At 34.5% G+C, this 21,259-nt stretch overlaps 1 protein-coding gene across 1 annotated transcript in view; it reads left to right on the forward strand.

Moving 5' to 3' along the window:
• Window positions 1–21,259, forward strand: part of LOC132739325 (protein unc-93 homolog A-like) — a 98,836-nt gene that overhangs the window by 22,434 nt on the left and 55,143 nt on the right. The window contains exon 3 of the mRNA XM_060727016.1: window positions 18,213–18,348. Within this exon, the coding sequence (XP_060582999.1) occupies window positions 18,213–18,348 (136 nt within the window). The remainder of the gene's footprint in view (window positions 1–18,212; window positions 18,349–21,259) is intronic.

The raw sequence follows: 21,259 nt of genomic DNA on the forward strand, positions 1-21,259 counted from the left end.
TATTTTTGTACACTAGAAAAAAAGTCACCCTCGAGATTTTTCAGGATTTTTCTCTGAAGTGTCTACTTTTCTTGTGAAAGCAAATTTTGATTTCTCTATGGTACATCTCTGTTGTTTATTTTCCGTAGCCATTGCCGAAGTACTCTTCATTTGAAGATGACCGGGAGAAAGCGCGTGTCATGTTTCTAAAATATAGATCTACATGAGGTTCTCGGGGTCGTTTCATGATAATTTTACAAGATGTAACAGTTTAGTTCCAATGCATGATAAAAAACTTTAAAAAAAAAGAAAAATAAGCAATCACATGAAGTAGATCTAGAAATTGCACTTACTTTAAGCCGAATCGAATCCCTATGAATTTCGAAATAGATCTTTATAAAAGTCACGACAAATTCGCATTCTGAAGATTCCTTCATTGCCAGTTTCTAACCAGTTCCGTAGATCCTATTTTTCTACTAATCTCCTGAAAGACATGACTCCTACACTTATGATGATCCAGATTTTTAAATTGTTAATCCGTCTCATTATTAAAACATTGTTCAATTTGTGGAGTTAGAATCTATCTGGGTTAGCAAATGAAATATGTAAATGAAACACATCATAATTCAGTATGTTCCAAATCCATAATTCAAGAACGGCCCATCAGTTTTAGTTGTCAACATCACAATGTTTATATAATAGAGAGAAAAATAAGAATACCCAAAGAAAGCCCAACACGGCAAAATTGAAAATGTTGCAGGCTCGGTTTGATTGAGCCTGTTCATGGACGGTACTGTCAAGTGCAAACTACCGTCCACGCCCCCTAGCACCGGCTTAAGCAGAATTCAACATTTAACATGAACTGATAAAATTTAGAATTTTGAAACATCCGCAGATGTGTTCATATGGTGATTTTCATGGAACCTTCAATGTGACACGTTAGTGCCATTCCATGAAAAGCGGCATATGGTCCCCAAGTAAAAAAAAAAGGCGTGTGTCCGTTACGAGAAAACAATGGGCGGAACTAAATAAAATGGAATTTTGAAAGGGGATCTGAGGTTATGAAGCCTGCATATCACAGATATGACGTCAAAAGTTTTAAAAATGGATTCCTGACAAAAAAAACTTTATTACGTACGGAATTCCATAAACGACAGCCTACTGTTTACTGTCAACTGCCTACTGTCAACTGCCTACTGTCAACTGCTTACTTTCAACTGCTAAATGCTTACAGCGACTGTTTAATGCTTACTATTCATTGATAAATGCCAACTGTTACACCTGTCAAATACCCGATTAATTGCCTGAAAGTAAATGTTGGCTTTTTAAGTACTTCTTCCAATGTGTTTATATGTTACAATGAGGCCGTTTGAAACAGTACTTGGTCTGTACATTGATGAAGACTTTACACTCGTTACATTTATACATGTACATGTATAAATTCTCGTTTTACTAAGCAAAAAAAAATAAGTATATATCTTTGCAGGCACCTGGAACATTTCCAAATCATTGACCTGTAAACTTTCTAAAAATGTTATCAAACCAAATATTACAAGTTTTTTCTGTCATTAAATCTTCTTCGGTAATTTTGAGCTAACAATTATAACTGCTTGCTTAATTATTTATACGTGTATATCCCAGTTCAAGCTTGTGAAAGACAGTCATTTAGATACATCTACCATATGTATACATGTACAACATGTATATTATAATATTTGTTCATTAAATGATATTGACCCTACCCTATAACTATAGAGCTTAATGATATTTTTAAACGGAGGCCTTGTTATGCAATGAACGTCGTTGTTTTTAGATGTAAATTACAACGGTCAGTTTTATGTTCGCATTTTGAAAATAATCCTATAATGTTTTGTTAAAAAATAATCTAGATAATGGTGCCCAAAACATAGATATATAGATTTGCAGACAAAATTATATATACCAGTCACGTCTCGGATAACCAGTAGTTTATTCTGATAAACGTTAAACGTACTGGGAGAGCATATACAAAGGCACGAGTATCGGACCTGGGAAGAAAAAATTTGGCCAGATTGATTAAAAACCTGTGATCATCTTAAAAGTGTCAAAAACAACCAAAAAATTTCAATAATGACCCCCTTTAAAAATATACTATAAGTTAAGAGAAGGCCGGAAACTCCAGATTCGAGCCTACGATCAAGGGATTCATTTCCCGGGCCGTTGTGAAAACAATTGGCCAGAGAATTAAATAAAACTTTTATCACTATTTCACGTTTATATTAAGCTTCAAAATGAGACCAACCCCAAGTCTCTAGCCCATCCCGTTCATGAAATATCTATCAGGAAACGCGCGAATTCGTGCTAAAAATCCTTGGTAGACAGAATTGCGGCACAACAATTCGGTACGTAAACTTAGACTAATACATGTATGTCAGCTGAGTACGGGTCAAAATCACTTGAATTTACTAAATAATATTACTAAATACATTAAGTTGGACCACTCACAACCGTCAGTAGCATCTGACACACGCAAAATTCGAATTTCAAACCTTTTCACGGTCTTTTCATTCCTTTCTACGCCATTGTCAATCAGCTGTTCGATATTTTGTAACGAGTCTTCTGATTGGCCAATAGCAACGAAAACCGCAACGTTTCACACAAGGATGCCTAATGGCGTAGAAAGCGATTGAAGACCGTGTAAATGTTTGAAACTCGAATCTCGTGTGTATTAGATGCTCCTGACAATTGTGAGTGGTCCAACTTATTGTATTTAGTAATATAATATTCCTTTCTTCCTGTTGAAAATTCTGGTTGCTATGGCAATAAATTGACTGAATTTCAAGATTTCTGATTTGAATTTTTACGCTTTTTCACTATAAGTTCTTTATTTCTTAAGGTGTTTACTTAAAACTTAAAATATAAGATTCTGGTCATCAACCACATCTTATGTGACATGGTTTACAACTCTAGCACAAAAATTATCAGAATTACTTCCCTTGAATTTTTATGAAAAAATGTTGTCTTTTTTAAATAACTTCTTTATATCTTAACCCATTACTTCATATACACGCCTTTTAACGCCTTTTTCACCCCCCCCCCCTTTTGTTGTCTCAAATGATGAAAAAATGCCTTATTTAGGCCCCAAACACTTGTTTTTGTTTGAGAAATGTTGTTAAAAAAGTGACCTCTTTTTCGGCGCGGCCCCCCAACCAAAAGATACATCAGGGGGTTGCCAGAAGGGGGATGTGCCCCCTTCTGTTTGGGGGGTTTCGCCAAGAAAATTTTGGACTTGTGAGAGGCTGTAAATGACCCCAGATTGATCATAAGGTAACGTGTAACCAACGCTGAAAAGCATTTGACTCTATCTCAATCCATTTAGAAGTTGCAGCACTTTGAAATCAATTTTGATGGAAAAAATCAACGCAAAATAGTGATTTTTGGCAATTTTGAGATGTCCCCTCGTTGCCTCGGTAACAAAAGATTTAAGCCTGAGCATGTTGTTGCAACGGCAATGGTCCAGTCAACATTTGTGCCAAGTTTGATTAGTATTGAAGCAGTTTTTATAGTTTTATAACAATTTGAACTTGTAACGGGAGACTTTTCAATGAAAACAGCCATTTTACACAAAATGCTCATGAAGTAATGGGTTAATGTATCTACTTCAAACTTCATATATATGATTCTTATTATCACTCAACATTTATGAGAAGGTTAAATACTCTAGCAAGACTATTTCTAGAATTATGTCCCCCTTGAACTTAGATTATCTCCTCCTTAAACTTTGAATTTTTCTTATTCATTCTTTAACTTTCTTATATCTTCATGGACTTTCTTCAAATTCAAAATAAACATTCATTATCAGAACCTGCATTATATTTTTGTTTTTAATTTTCATCTTTGTTACTTACTATACATTATAGTTAATGCTATATTTGAAAATTGTTTTTTTTTTACTTATCTTCTTTGTGACTATAAATGGTATCTTTAAACTTAAAGTAAAACTCACATCAATGTTCATAAATCTGGCATTGTTATTTCAAGAGTTATCTCCTCTTTAAGAATTTTGCATTAAAATATGTAATATTTTGGAACAGGGATGTTTAAAAAAATAACTTAAGAGTCTCCTTCAGTCTGTCTGTCTGTCTGTCTGTTGATAAAAATTGTTTCCTGAGATCACTTTTAAAGATTTTTTCCAACAAATTTACTTAAAAGAGAGAAAAGTTGAAACATAAGTTATACTTATTCATCCTGAGAAAATTGGACCTTTTGATTATCTGTTGTATAAACATAATTTCCTTACTAGGCAGGGAAACTTAACACATTACTATGATATAAACAAACTTAGAACTCAGAAGATATAAGTTCATTTATGTCATTCATTCACTGGTAAAATTGAATGGCCAATGGCCCATCAGAATGTTGCTGGGGTTCTAACCGGTAGGGGACTAATGGATTGCTTGCAATACTATGATAATTGCTTGTTCTACAAAGCCTTAGATTCGACTAATTCGAAAATGTTACTTGAGTAGATGTTAAAAAAATATTCGACAGAAGCATGATGACTAACATGTCAATTATTGTGTTATAATTGGCAAGTCGATGCATAATAAAATCATTGAAAGATCTTTTGAGTTACGTGGGCATTATTATTTAATACAAAGGAATGTTAGTATTTGTTAAATGTACGATATGATGAACTGCGGTATCCTGAATTTGAGGCATGTAATGCCTTCCGCATGTAATTTCTTAGTATTTGCAGTATTGCCTGTGTTACATTCTGATTTTTATAACTTATGATAAAGGCATTAAAACAGCAAGATAGAAAACAGATTAATCAATTTATTGCTGGACGGCCGTCTTTTTAAATGTCTTAAGAAAAGAGTGTTTAGGTTAACTTGTAAACCTGTTTTGAAGAAAAATATTCAGTTAACTTGCCAGATATTGGAGCTTCAGATGTATTTCTTATGGAACTAATAATATAACGTAATCTTTATCTTCCTAATACATAATTTTCGCGATCCCATGCATTTAAAATTGATTGACTAAGCCACTATTAAAATGTGGACGATGTTAAATATTGTTTTTTACAACTTGGTCATGTTACAATTTTCAACAAACAAAGTTTGCTTTATGGACAACATATATACCGGTATAACCATTTTTAATTCATTTTGTCATAATTTTGTTTTCCGGGGAGCTAAACATAAACAAAATTACAAGAAAATTATGATATTTTAATTTTAAAGAACTTTTTTATTTACGATCAAAACAAAACAAAATACACTTATTGATTATAACACCACATTAAAAGCATGTTTAGTCCCAATAATGAGACTAGTAAGCTAATAATTTCTTTATACACCGTTATTTAAAAATAAAAATTGTGACACGCCTGAAAAAAATCAAAATCTTTAAAAAATATTTGTAAAGTTTCGGGGAAAGTCATTAATATAAAAGCAGAATTATCATTAAAAGTTCTGTTATGAATTATATAATTGTTATTAATGTAAATAAAGTGATATACACGTTGTTAAGAAAGGTAACTTAAAAATGATTCATATTATACCATAGAAGCTCTACACTATCACGATGTCTTACCTTAGTTGTCAAACCTCTAGAACCCTGATATAAATATTAATGACTTTCATTGGATGATTCTGGCAAATAAGAAGGCAGATTTGCTCATTGGTTTTACTTGCGGTAATTGCAAAAAGAAATAGAAAAATAACCAAACTTTAAGTTCACTTTTAAGTGTGTTTGTTAACAAGATAATTATAAAAATTATATAAAAGATGGAATTTAAACAAACACGTCAAAAATATATTTAACATGATCATTAGTTAAGAATCTATTATTTCTCAGAGTTTTTCAATAGCACAATTGAATTTAAACAAGGGAATAACGATGACTTTTCATAAAAGTAAAATAAGCTGATCCAAACTGTAATTTATCACTTCATGTTTGCACTCTTTATGTCATTGAAATATTGAACGTTTTTGAAACAATTTGAATACAACCAAGTTTGTCTTTGTTAATGCTTTCAGAAGGAAGCCGAGTTAAACTCGTCTATAAGAACAAATACAGTGATGTAGCCCTCTTCATCTTCCATTGTAATTTTCATACAGGTGTATTGGTTTTGTTACTTGTCTGTGAAGTCAATGAAAGTATAGGCTGTTCCTCCATTGAAATGTTTCAGTCAGATTTAGGGGGCAGGGGACCTAAAAATGAAAAATTTTGTATTTCAGTGTGACCAGAAACACAATTCCAAATATTTCAAAATCTGTTTCACAGGCAGATAACCAGTTGCACAGCATTATTCAATGATATATGACATACATTGAAGAGAATAATAGTTTGCATGCATTGCTCCTTCAAAAAATGACTGACAGCAATTTATATTTACCCCCACCCAGCCAAAATCACACCTAAAATATACCAATATGGGCAATCTTCATGAAGGTGCAGCATACTCAAGAATCCGCCCGATTCCTTTAAAAATATCAGTAACACGCAGTGCAAGCTATGGCATTTTCAGAAATGACAAATAAAGTGTCTGTCATACGTTTAGATTTTTCACAAAATTTATCCGAAATTTCTTACTTGTTTGGCGCCAACTGTCAAAGCTTGATTTTTAACTTTTTCACCTCCATTCGGAGAGTCAGAAATGCATACAAAGCTACCAAAATGCTTAGTTTCGGGTAAAAACCCAAAAATATATCTCATTTCCTACACACAAACAAGAAAGAATTACAATGACAGAGAAATATCAGAAGTTATCAGTACCTTCAAAACACCATGTCTGAGTTATTAAAAAATTTGAGTTATTAAAAAATTTGACCGGGGCCATCATTCGAATATGTCCCCTGCCCCCTTATCATCCTCTGTACTAGAATAAAATTGATTCTATAATTAACCTTCAAAGCACACATCTTTGCAACATAAACTATCAAGAGTGCAATAACATAACATCTAATAAGGAATTACACATTTATAAGCTATAACTAACAGCCAATGAAAACCGAACCAAAATGATCTCGTACATTGTAAATGAACATTTTTGATTATGAGAGAATGTTTAGCCTAAAGTTCACAGTATATTACAAATATTCTTCTAGAAATGTATTACATTGTCAAATGAAAGTTTAATAAACTGTGAAATTCTAAATAAAATAAGAGAGTGTTGACATAATGGTCCGGATCTCCGCCTCTCAACCGAGGAATAGTGGGCTCAAGCCTGTCGATGTTAATTGTTGAACACAGATTCTTTGTGAATAATTTATTATTCAGTTGATTTACTCGAAAATGAGTCCTATATTTGACAATTTATCAATCACCTGTGCAAGAGGCACGTGGAACCATTTCATAACATATCAAAGCAGTGTGCACACAAGTCATTGCAATGAATTCGAAATTACAAATTATTAGGCTCAATTATAAAATAATCCTTTTTATTTACTTAATTACCATTGTTTTCCGCAAAGTTTACTTTAGCAGATTTTTTCAACAAAATGGCGGGCGCACATGTGTGTACATTCGGAATACTTCTATTTACATGTGACCTGGAGGCTAGGGCCTGTTTCAGTTGAAACTTAAACCAAAAAAGAACAGACTCTGTCTTGCCAAGATGCAAAGACAATTTATAGTCAATTAAGCAATCTTATAAGACTCATGCTATAAGAAAGAATTTCTTCAGATTTATTTTACGAGACACAAGGATTCCTGAGTCATCAGCATATAATCACAGGCACGAGTATCGGACCTGGGAAGAAAAAATATGACCAGATGACCAGATTGATAAAAAAAACTGTGTTTATAAAAACCAGAAAAAAAATGTAAATAATGATCCCCTTTAAAAATATACTATCAACTTGAAGTATATTTTTAAAGGGGATCATTATTTACATTTTATTTTGGTTGTTGACACTTTTAAGATGAACACAGGTTTTTTTATCAATCTGGCCATATTTTTTCTTCCCAGGTCTGATACTCGTGCCTGTGCATTATAATAAAAGCTTATTGCTTAGGGTTGAAGACATGTCATTGACATATATTAGACATAAAAGAGGACCTTAAATGAACATCAGGGGGACACCATAGGTACTCAGAGCAGTAGTAGAATGAGTACCAGCCACATCCACCAGCTGCGGTCTATCAGAGATAAGACTTAAACCATGTAAGAATGTCATTATATATGGCAGATGCTTGAAGTTTCATTAAGAAGAAGAAAAACAACTTCTTCATGTGCAGTATAGTGTGTTAAACTGTATCAAATGCCTTTTGTAGATCTAAAAGTATCATGCAATACTGCCTTTGTACATTTCAAATAATGCAATCTGTTAAATGAATCAAACATGTGTCAATTGAAAAACCACTTCTAAACCCTGACTGAAACTGCCTGACCATGACTCGAACCCATGACTTTCAGAAGACCAACTGAGCTATCCGGCCGGCTACACATTTTCTCTTTAATAATGAAACAGTTCTAAACCACAACATATTTCCCCACTATATCGATTTGTGTCCGTGAATTTCTTATGTTACAGAGCATAGGAAATTGAACTCATGCTTATATGCAGTCACAGATTGAGAAAAACTTTGAGCTTGACCAGAACTCAAACCTGTGACCAACATAAGAAATTTTATGAAGGCTGATTTGTATTTTGCATCAAGGGCACCGGGCAAAAACATGAAAATGCAACAAACAAACCACTTTGTGGTAGATTGTATTTTCATGTTTTCATCTGGCGCCCGGTTACTTTTTGTACTATGTTGGTTTTCATGTGGCACAAATTACCCACTATAAATTTAGTGCACAAATTTATTCAAGGGCAAGTAACAATCTACTCTATGTACAGTCTGTTGTCGGGTTGACTCAGGAGACCTGGATGTTGAGACCGGTGTCCCTTCATTACAAATAGATAAGACAGAAGCTGTCCTTTTCAAACTATGCACATGTTAGAAAAAAAAATAGAATATCTATTCAGAATATGATTTTTTGAGACTTTATTAATTATATTGCTTGATCCAAGTTTAAGGACATTTTCAATCAATACATGTTTTATCATTTATAACTTTAAATGAAAGTCTCATCCCTTTAATAATAATGACATAACTGTATCTCTTTAAATGCAGAAAAATTATAAGTCTCAACATATCAATATACTACAGTCTAAGATATACATGTATGCACATAACATTAATAATTCCCAGTTTATATTAAATAAATATGAAATCCTAACATTAACATTAACATGCTTTTGATGACCTTACAACTGGTGAATTATATACAACAAAAATAGTATTATAAGTAATACCTAAGATAGACAGAAAACAACAAATAATTTAGTAAACATGAGTTACTTCCCCTTAAAATAGAGAAAACCTGAAACCCAAAAGAACACCCTAAACAGCAAAATTATGAAATGCTGCATGCTCAGTTTTATTAAGCCATGCAAATTAATGGTAAAGTATTCATAAAAAATAGATGGCCATGTGACAGCAGTAATTGCAGAAAATCGGATAGCTTTCAACATCCGGATACTGGTACACTTTGTAAAAACAACCATTCTGCGCAACAGATAAATGTAATAAGGATAAAATCAATAGGATAATCGTTTACAACAGTTCCATTACCTATCCTTATACTCAATTGCAGGTGAACTTTCTTCTTGTAGGAAAATTTTGAAAATGTATAAATGAATGAATGAACTGATACGGCCTCAATCTAGACCACAACGATATTCGAAATCCGGGTTTTAGTATTGTCAATAAAACTAAGGGACAAGCTGTTAAACTTAACCTGCAATTTCGTGAAAATAATATCACAATGCACATGCTTTTTACATAAAGTTATTAAATACAAATATAACAACACATCTGTTTACTTGATTTTTACGAATCAAAATAAAACTAATTAACACAACATGAAATTAACTGCTAATAATAACAGCTCCTTCCCTAGGCAAAAATAAAAAGCATTCCATAATAGACGACGCCGCTCACCGGCGTCGCCAATAATCTTCGTTTTGATTTTATGTTTTTAAACTATTTTATATATTTATCAGAAATGATTTCCCTATATATTACCTCGTCATCCAAGACTTCGAACTACCATTCATATTAACAGAATATGTAACACTTTGAGTCTACCAAAAAAAAAAAAACCACACACACACACACACATATTGTTGTCGCTTATTGAACGCTACAATTCAAACTTATTCTTAATAATATCAAATCACTGCCGGTATTTCTGGACATTTTGTTGACATGTGAGACAAAAAACTGATTGCTTAAACTAGAAAGCATATATATTATATTCTTATACATTTGTAATTTACATTTTCCTCGAACCCGAGACTGTGTTCTCTCATTAGCGAAGGAGTAAGTTAAAGTAGACACTGTGGTTACAAGCAAACCAATGCTGAACGTATAGTGAATATGTTCTCCTTTCTATATATTTCTTGTCTGATTTGCATGATAATATAGTATTTAATTGCGATTTCTTGTTAAAGTTGAAACCTTCGGAAAGTTTTAGCGCACGAACATCGCACCCGAAATAAGAAGGGTAACATGTTTGTATCCCATCGGACCTGGTTAATTTAATTATTTTTGAATAGACGAGATACATACTAATGGACAGAATTCAGACAACTACAGAATTATGTAAATTAAACATTAATTAACGAAGAACTATTTTTATATGCCCGAAAGAATTTCGGGCATATTATGTTATACCACCTGGAGTCCATCTGTCCGTCCGTCCGTCCGTCAGCAATTTGGTTTCCGGAGCATAACTTAAGTTCCATATGGCCCACAGTATTCAAACTTCATAGGATGATTGCCCATATAGGGTAGAAGACCCCTATTGATTTTGGGGTCACAAAGTCAAAGGTCAAGGTCACTATTACCGTAAAACTGAAAATGGTTTCCGGAGCATAACTTAAGTTCCATTTGGCCCACAGTTTTCAAACTTCATAGGATGATTGTCCATATTTGGTAGAAGACCCCTATTGATTTTGGGGTCACAATGTCAAAGGTCAAGGTCACTGTTACCGTTAAAACTGAAAATAATTTCCGGAGCATAACTTAAGTTCCATTTGGCCCACAGTTTTCAAACTTCATAGGATGATTGTCCATATTGGGTAGAAGACCTCTATTGATTTTGGGGTCACAAAGTCAAAGGTCAAGGTCACTATTACCGTTAAACTGAAAATAGTTTCCGGAGCATAACTTAAGTTCCATTTGGTCCACAGTATTCAAACTTCATAGGATGATTGTTCATATTGGGTAGAAGATCCCTATCGATTTTGGGGTCACAAAGTCAAAGGTCAAGGTCACTATTAGCTAAATAATGAAAATGGTTTCCGGAGCATAACTTAAGTTCCATTTGGCCCACTGTATTCAAACTTCATAGGATGATTGTCCATATTGGGTAGAAGACCCCTATTGATTTTGGGGTCACAAAGTCAAAGGTCAAGGTTACTATTACCCTAAAACTGAAAATGGTTTCCGCAGCATAACTTAAGTTCTATTTGGACCACAGTATCCAAACTTCATAGGATGATTTCCATATTGGGTAGAAGACCCCTATTGATTTCAGGGTCACAAGGTCAAAGATCAAAGTTACTATCACCTTTAAACTGGAAACAGTTTTCGCTCAATAACTCAAGCATTAATCAACCCACAGCTAAAGTACTTTCGGGCATATAATGCTCCGCCTAGCGGTGCTCTTGTTTAGTCTTATTGCTAATTTGCCCGTTCCCCTACGACGCGTTGCTGTATTCGAGATACGCGCTTGATTGAAAAGCTATCTAATCAAATCACTTCATTGCTCTATTTCTCTTAAAAAGAATATATAACACGACAGTATATCATGGTAATTATATAAAAAAATTTGTGTTAGAATTTATAAAGCGGTTACTGATATTTTCACTTCAAATGATTTTGATTATTTTAAAGAATGGTTGCTAGTAAAATTGCCTTTTTGACACCAACTTTGTTCTAATTTTTCATTTTAATGATAACATTTAGCTATTGATCATTTAGTAAATAAGAATAATCAATTTTTTTTATAATTACTGAGTACATTTTACGCTAATTGTGAGACGAACTCTAAATGACGTCTGTATGGGCGCCGCCATTTTGAAATGGACGTCACGTCAGGTTACAACGTAAGTCAACGGGAAAAATATCATTTTAACATTTTGATCATATTACTGACTTTATGAAAAAAATAAAAAAACATGCCTAGAGATATTGACGGTTAACATGACATTAATTTAAATGATTTTATTATTATATTAAATAAAAAATGGAATATTCAAATTTGATTGGACAGACTATAAGAATACTTTTACATTTACATTTACTAATAGTAGCAGTTACTCTCATGATATAACATGTTATACCTGACTAATACTATGACATACGTAAAAGTCATTTAGATTTTAAAGCAACAGTTTACGAGATACCAACCAAAAACATTTACTTTAAGGCATTTACTGATCGAGTGATTATGGTCATTCCGGTCGTTTATATGGTCAAAATATTTCGGAAACGTGAAAATTGTGAAATAGGTTTGAAATGAATTTACAACTGTAGCCCTCGCGCTACAATTGTCTACCCAAAAACACTCATTTGTGTGACAACTGTGCTCCGATCAAGTTTTTTAAGGGTCATGAAAGCACATTTGTCTCATGTTTTTTTAAGGGACAAGAAAGCACATTTGTCTCGTGTCATTTTTGTATTTTCTGATCGCAAGATCAGTAAATACATAGCTAACATCCACGGTCTAACACAAACTTTCCTAACAGACCTAACAACGCAAAGTAGTTCTTACTCAAAACTGCTTAAAAACCAGCTATTTAAAAGACAGAATAATTTTTAATGTAGGCATTTAAAACGAATTACAGTGCATTGAAAGTTCAGATTAGTCAATAGAAATATGCGGTTACAATCACAAATTTCGCGGATGAATATCATTTTAATCAATGAAAATGCTATTTTTAGCTATGTCGATTACTGAATACTCCAGGGCGTAGTATACAAATAAATCTGACTGCCGAGTAGTGGAATATATACATGTCGGACTGTTTTGGCGAGAAGATTTTCGCTAAATTATTTTTATCAGTGTTAAACAGGTTTATCGTGAACAAAATACCTCGAAATTGATAAGGATTACAAACACGAAATGGAAATTCTCAATTTAGAATTACAATGTATTTGTTTTTATTCAGGCTACATATTACGTATTACTTCACCGTGGTGCAGGGGTATCGCGCTCGTATCGCGCTCGTTTAGGGTGTGAGAGGCCTAAGGTTCAAATCCTAGTCGAGGCAACTTTTTTTTTGAAGTGTCTTTTTTAAGGAAGTAGCCACGATATGCAAGGATAAAGTGTGGCTGTCATAAAAAATGATTTTTGATGCAACTCTAGTCATGCAAAATTCCATATGTATCAATCTCAAACTGTTATAGAAAAAAATCTTAACGCAGTCGCTGCGTAAGATGAATTATAGTATATAAAAATAAACCTATATAGGAAAATACATACAGATAGTCAGTATGATTTAGATTGCAAAGATCAGAAAATACCACAGAGCTTGCAGCCCTTTGATTTATGAATTATTTGTCATATATTTTCCACACGACATAAATGATTTCGCCGTATTACCTGATGTCAAATATAATCATCTATAGGTTTGCTAATGTTTTTTTATGAAACTTTAAACCTAAAACCTACAATGGAACTATTTATTCTAATATCTCTTATTCAAGAAATTTGATTGGCTGAACCTGAAACATACGGAATCCCGTTCACGATGGTACAGTGGTGAAAGCGCGATAGTACGATGATGAAAACGCGAGGGTCCGATGGTGAAAACACGATGATACGAAATTGAAACAACGATTTTCCATGGTGAAACAACGATGGTACGTTGGTGAAACAACGAATGAACAATGATGAAAATGTGATGGTACGATGGTGAAAACACGATGTAACGATGGTGAAAATACGATGGTACGATGGTGAAACTGTGATGGCATGATGATGGAAACGCGGTATTATTCTCACTAGCGCGACATCGCATCATCGTGATTTCACCATCGTGCTATCGTTGTTTCATCATCGTTCTATCGTGCTTTCACCATTGTACCATCGTATATAGCGGTTCAGGGAGACAAACAAGAGCTGTCAGTAGGACAGCAACGCTCGACTATTCTTAGTGCTTGATAGTAAAAAAAATGCTTGATACAGTTCCTCCTCCTGTTTACAGGTTGGGGTTATGATGGTGAACAAGTGTGCAAAGTATCAAAGCCATATGTCAATGGACTTTGAAAATATTTGAACTATTACAAAAACTTTAACGTAAATTCTAAGTCAAAAAAGGGGCATAATTCTGTCAAAATGCTTGATAGAGTTACCTCCTTCTGTCTACAGGTTGGGGTCATGATGGTGAACAAGTGTGCAAAGTTTCAAAGCCATATGTCAATGGACTTTGAAAATATTTGAACTATTACAAAAACTTTAACGTAAATTTTAAGTCGAAAAAGGGGCATAATTCTGTCAAAATGCTTGATAAAGTTACCTCCTCCTGTCTACAGGCTGAGGTCATGATGGTGAACAAGTGTGCAAAGTCTCAAAGACATTATGTCAATGGACTTTGAAAATATTTGAACTATTACAAAAACTTTTAACATAAATTCTAAGTCAAAAAAGGGGCATAATTCTGTCAAAATGCTTGATAGAGTTACCTCCTCCTGTCTACAGGTTGGGGTCATGATGGTGAACAAGTGTGCAAAGTTTCAAAGCAATATGTCAATGGACTTTGAAAATATTTGAACTATTACAAAAACTTTAACATAAGTGATTACGCCGACGCCGACGCAGACGCCGACGCCGACGCTCGGGTGACTACAATAGCTCTACTTATTCTTATCGAATAGTCGAGCTAAAAATGTAACTTATGTCCAAACGGAGCACCGTAATCGAGTGATATTTGAATGTCGTTTCGCATCTCGCAGGGATCTCGCGTCTCGCTTCACATCTCGTACGTCGACGCGAGACAAGAAAATCCTTCGGGGCAATATACCGCTAAATAGTATTCCCTAATATATTCTATATACTTGTTACTGTAAAATCACTTAAAAATCACATTGCTGTGACGTGGAAGAACCCACGATACTAAAATTAAAATTCACTCTATCAAATACGTCGTTTGCTCGCAATTTTCTACTAAAATGTCAAAAGCATAACCATGATGAAATTTAAATTTAGACGTCTATGGCCACGCAGAGTTAAAATGTAGTGTTAAATAACCTGTCCGCCATTACGCGACAAGGCCAAATGGCTCCAGCGCTGGTTCCTTTACCATAGCCAGGTCTTTAAGAAGCACAGGCACGAAGCGATGCGCGATATTTTGCTGAGAGACACGAAAAGCGAAAATCCTGCAAAACATGAAGCGAGGCACTATATTCTACAGTATAATCTCGTGGGAAGGGATACTTCGACATTGCGAGATCTCGTGCTACAATATCGTGCCTCTCTTCGTGTCTCGTCGGAATGTCGCTTTTCGCCAGATTCTGTGAGGCCCGATATTCTATAATAATGGTATTATTTTGATGATTTTTGGAACTCATGCACGTTGAAAGTGCTTTTTCAATGGCGGATCTGTAAGCAGCAATTCTCGGAAAATGGCGATATTTTATATATATTTCTGATGAAGACAAAATATGTGCGGGATGGTATTCTCATTTTCCATTAGATCAAATAGGGGCCTCCATGGCAGAGTAATTAAAAATAAAGTTTCCTTTTAAAAGGAAAGGCTTGCACAGTTGTGCCTTCATCCCAACCCTTTAAAAAAAAATTATTTTTTTTGGTTTCAATTTATTATCACAATTTTTTTGAATTACGGAAGACGGAATACTACTACAATCACTATTCTCTATTGTATAAAACTAATACAGACAAAAAACAATTATAAAAGAAACTAACTTTTGCGTCTTGAAAAACAATTGAAACGGAACAATTTCGTTTATAATTTATTACGGTTTAAACCGATAAATCAAGTAAAAATAGAAATCCTATTTATATAAACAAACTGTGATTACCGAAAATAGCTTAGATTTCCGTAATATTACTTCGTCTGATTCCGCAGTATGACGGAATCGCCCGAATTGTCACGATTGCAATCGGAACTACATCGGCTATTATCATTAATCCGAAGAGTGACGGAAAAGGCCGAAAAGTTGCGATTGGCACGATTGCAGCTGGTTTCCCGTTCAATCATGCACTAACAATTGGAAACAGGAAACCACCTTACCGGAACAAGTTATTCAAAACAAATGGCTTGCAGCCGTGGCTGCAAGCCAAAAAACACTTGCCCCGAACCGCTGTAGGTTTGACACTTAATCTGGGCGTCGAACTATTCATGCGAGGAAGTCTGTCCAGGGTTCAAATGCGGAATACCTTGTTGTTGCTTAGAATATTTCTTAAATCATTTATAAAAGTTGAAGCATCGGAAAGAAACGTGTCACAATTAATGATAAGTATGGACTTGCTACATATTGGAAGTGACCTAAAAACGGTATTATAAATACAGAAACCACAGAACAATGGCTGGGAGCCGGTATAACGGACGGGCATAATTATTACCTTTTTAGAATTTTATGGAAGAATGTGAGACAAATGTGCTTCGAGTGTCCTTTCTATTGTGTTTCGAACACATCTGTCTAATTTCCAATTTGTCGCAAATATGAATGTTTACGAGCACATCGGTCACACCTCGTGAGACAAATGTGTTCCGAGACAAATGTGCTCCTACACCGCGCGCCTTTTACCCATTACTTCAGGAGCATTTTGTAAAAAAAAATAGCCGTTTTCATTGAAAAGTCTCCCGGTACAAGTTCAAATTGCTATAAAACTATAAAAAAAAAACTGCTTCCCTATACTAATCAAACTTTGCACAAATGTTGACTGGACCATTGCCTTTGTAACAACATGCTCAGGCTTAAATTTCCTGTTACCATGGCAACGAGGGAACATCTCAAAATTGCCAAAAATCACTATTTTGCGTTGATTTTTACCATCAAAATTGATTTCAAAGTGCTGAGGTAAAGGGTTAACAAAAAATGATGAAAATACCTGAAATTACCCAAAAATGCGTTAAGGATGACGTCATTCTACTGTTATGAATGATGTTGTGGGTTCATACGCTACTATAAGAAAAAAAATGCGTAATGAGAATATCAATTTTCGTAATTTCTGTTCTGAAAATAATCAATATGTAATATGCAAGAAAAAGAACCAAACACCGACTGTAGGTACCGACCGGAATATCTAGCTCTCGGGTAACTGTTTAACGGAAACTCGACAGAGCCTTGTTACCGCCTTCAGCTAGATATTCCGGTCTGTACCGGCAGCCAATGTTAGATTCTTATAATGTAATGCGAGCCAATAATGTAATGCGAGCCTCTGGCGAGCATAATATCATTTTATTCAATGGGTTCAATAAATTCAGTATGGAACCTACACGAATTTAATATTCTTTTTATCATATACCCATAGACCGTTTAAAGTGAAAAAAAGTCATTTTTGATTGACGCGCTTATAGTATAACGCTAACATTTAGTGCGTCTTTACGCTATATGTTTGTATAAGGCTTATGGCGCCACGTTAAAAGATATGCACGACCGTGCAATACCATTTTAAGGAGTCGCAAAATCGACACGGGTGTGTGATAAAATGTCATATCTTGTTATTCTAATTTCATTTCAATTTTTATTTTCAACTGTATTTTTAGGAGGAATTTTGAAATTTAATGAGACAGTAGTTTTTCTGTTATCTTGATGAACTGAAATGAAAAAAAAATTAAATCTGGACATTATCTTATTCTAATCTCAGTTACCGGTTATTGGTTTTAGTTAAATGCACAGACGAAAAAATACCCGTACCCGTTTAAAAACGGATAATCGCGACAGTGAACTATTTGGTACATGTACAAATATGTTTTGTTTTTCTTACATCAAACTTTATTCATGTGGGAAGAACTGTAACACGAAGGATGGAGTTCTTATGATAACTTGTCAGGAGTTATCTTAAGAACTCCATCCTTCGTGTAACAGTTCCTCTCTCGTGTCTATTTAAGTCTCATAGTTCTTAAACATTAAGCAAGAAGTATCTTATAAAAGATACTCGTACGGGGTTAAACTGCTTTTTATTTTATTTGTTCAACTAATTTCTTTTGTTATTTCAGTTGTATGGATCTTTGACTGTCGGCATATCGATGGTAGGGTATATGATGATGTGTTATGGAACTTCTCAACTTTTAGTGCTCCTCATCATGGAAAAACTGCACAAGAAATTAAAACCAAGTGTTGCCATTTTTAACGGTGAGTAGCGACAATAAAACCCATTTATAGTTCTAACTAGACCTTTGAATTTTGTAGAATATTCCACATATAGTTCACGTTAAAGCAGTATGCCTCCAGAAGATAACAGAAAAACTTGCTAAAATTTCAGAATTCCTCATCAAAAATATATGTTCGTGAAGTTGGCAGCCTAGCAGCCTGAAGTTGGCAGCCTTAATAAAGAAAACTTAGAATAGTACAAACATGAAAACGGTCGGAAATACATCAGTAGCACTTCCTTAGATCATTCCACGCCTTTTTTTAAGATCGTGATCTTTATTTTTTTAAGATGTTGAACTTTATGTTAACATATTTTTTTCATTCTGACGCTTTGAAATTTGTGAAGTTAGCAGCCTAAAAGCCTGGCAGCCTAGCAGCCTAAAGAAAACTAAGGATAGTACAAACATGAAAACCGTCGGAAATGAATCGGTAGCACATACTTAGACCATCCCACGTCTTGTTTCAATATCGTGATCTTTATTTTTAAAAAATATTGAACTTATTTTTTTCATTTTGACGCTTCGAAATTTGTGAAGTTAGCAGCCTAGCAGTGTAGGAGCACATTTGTCTCGGAGCACAATTGTCTTACGTAAGACCGATGAGGTCGCATTTGTCCCACACGAGACAAATGGGACCCCAAAAAACTCATTTGTGTGACAAATGTGCTCCGATCAAGTTTTTTAAGGGACAATAAAGCACATTTGTCTCATGTGTTTTTTATGAATTATTTGTCACATATTTTCCAACGGCAGATTTTTTTTTAGAATCGAGGTTCGCCGTTTTACCTCATGTCAAATGGCAGCATCAATAGGGTTATGATATATTATTTTTCGAACATAGTCACTTTAAAGGAACAAATGATAATAAATGCAACATATATGTTTAACTTATTTTATTTTTGGTTGGCATAAAATTTCCGTCATGACTGGTCATTAAGAATCATAAAGTTAATAGAGTTTGAACCTTTTATATAAAATAGAATATTATAAAATTTGTTTTGCTTCGTCATCGATTGCAAAAACCTGTAATTTTATGTTAGATTTTCGCCTTGTCCATGGCTGAATAAGAGCATTAAATATTCCAGACAATTGGTAATAGAATGATATTAACAATTACATGTATATCAATTATAATATTATATGACTAAATCTCATATCCGAACAGTCGGCAGTGACATTTTATAAATTGCTCCGGATATCGGAAACTTAATATGTTTATTCAGATATAATCAATTAAAATTATAATTCCAAAAAGAGACAACGTGCTGAAAAATGCCAGATATGATAATTAACCCTTTCCCCCATGAGCATATTGTGAAAAATGGCCATTTTCACTGAAAAGCCTCCTGTTACAAGTTCAAACTGCTATGAAACTATGAAAAATGCTTCAATACTAATCAAACTTGGCACAAATGTTGACTGGACCATTGCCTTTGTAACGACATGCTCAGTCTTAAATTTCTTGTTACCATGGCAACGAGGGGACATCTCAAAATTGCCAAAAATCCCTTTTTTGCCTCGAATTTTTCCATCAAAATTTATTTCAAAGTGCTGCAACTTCTCAAGGGATTGAGATAGAGTCAAAGGCTTTTCAGCGTTGGTTACACGTTACCTTATGATCGACCTGGGGTCATTTAAAGCCTCTCACAAGTCCAAAATTTTCTTGGCGATGAGGGGGACTCCGCCCCCCTTCAAACCCCCCAAACAGAAGGGGGCACATCCCCCTTCTGGCAACCCCCTGATGTAATATTTGGATGGGGGACGGCGCCGAAAAAATGGTCACTTTTTTTAACAACATTTCTCAAACAAAAGACAGTGTTTGGGGCCTAAATAGGGCATTTTTTCACTGTTTGAGGCCTCAAAAAAGCGGGGGGGCAAAAAGCCGTCGAAACACGCTTATATAAGGGAAAAGGTTAAACACTTGAAATCGGAAGCTTATAAATTACGTTTTATAAATATTATCAATAAAAATTATCAAGCATATCACGATCAAAACTGCCGTAGAATTTCAAACTAGAACAATGACTCAACAGGTTTGATCGTATATTCGTCTTAGGAATACTGGCCGCCTACGTAAAACCCCTTTTTTAAGAAGAACTGTAGCATCCGTTGGCATGCACGGAGGAAACCTCCTCAGACTATTCCACGGAATATAAAACAACGGACCTGCTCAGATATGCCAATAAACATAAAATACAAAATACATACAACTCACTAAAGAGAAAAGTTCTGTTTAAGAAAAATATTATTTTAATTAAATAGTAGAAGGTAGTGTGATATTTAATGTAGGTTTGCTTGAAACCATGTATAACAATGTAATGATAATAACCATTATCTCATTTTTTTAAAGACAATATGTGTTTTATTTACACATAGATTAAGTTAATTATGGCATCTGAAAACAGTGCTTTGTTTTGAACCGTCATCGGTTACAGGTTATCTAATGACTATTCTACAAATTGTGAAATATCCGAAAGTCAGTTGCATCCCTAAGGTGTTTGAAATGAGTTTATGCTTATGCACAGGCCAGTTAAGTGTATGTTTTGAACCGACGTCGGATTCAAATGATAAGGGTCTGGAGTCGACGTTGGTAAACTTCCAGATGTCGCAAAACCAATATTGACTGTTGAAATGATAATTCCAGCCATGACGAAGAAGGGCTAAGTACCGCGGAAAACAGAAAAAAGAGACAAACAGCAAGGCAAATGGGAAGGGCGGGTGGGTATTTTTCCGTGTTGGTTCAGGGCAGCTTCAGGAGCTCGTAGACTGGATGGAAAAGGAATTTGCAGAAGCGTGCTCGGTTTATATACCCAGTCTACTAAGCATGCGCGAACGAGATTAAATGACTTGTTAGGGGGAGGAGCCAAACATACAGGCCATTGCAAAAATACTGT

The sequence above is a fragment of the Ruditapes philippinarum genome, unplaced genomic scaffold, assembly GCF_026571515.1.
Source record: "Ruditapes philippinarum isolate M1 unplaced genomic scaffold, ASM2657151v2 ctg157_1_1_1_1, whole genome shotgun sequence".
NCBI lineage: Eukaryota > Metazoa > Mollusca > Bivalvia > Venerida > Veneridae > Ruditapes > Ruditapes philippinarum.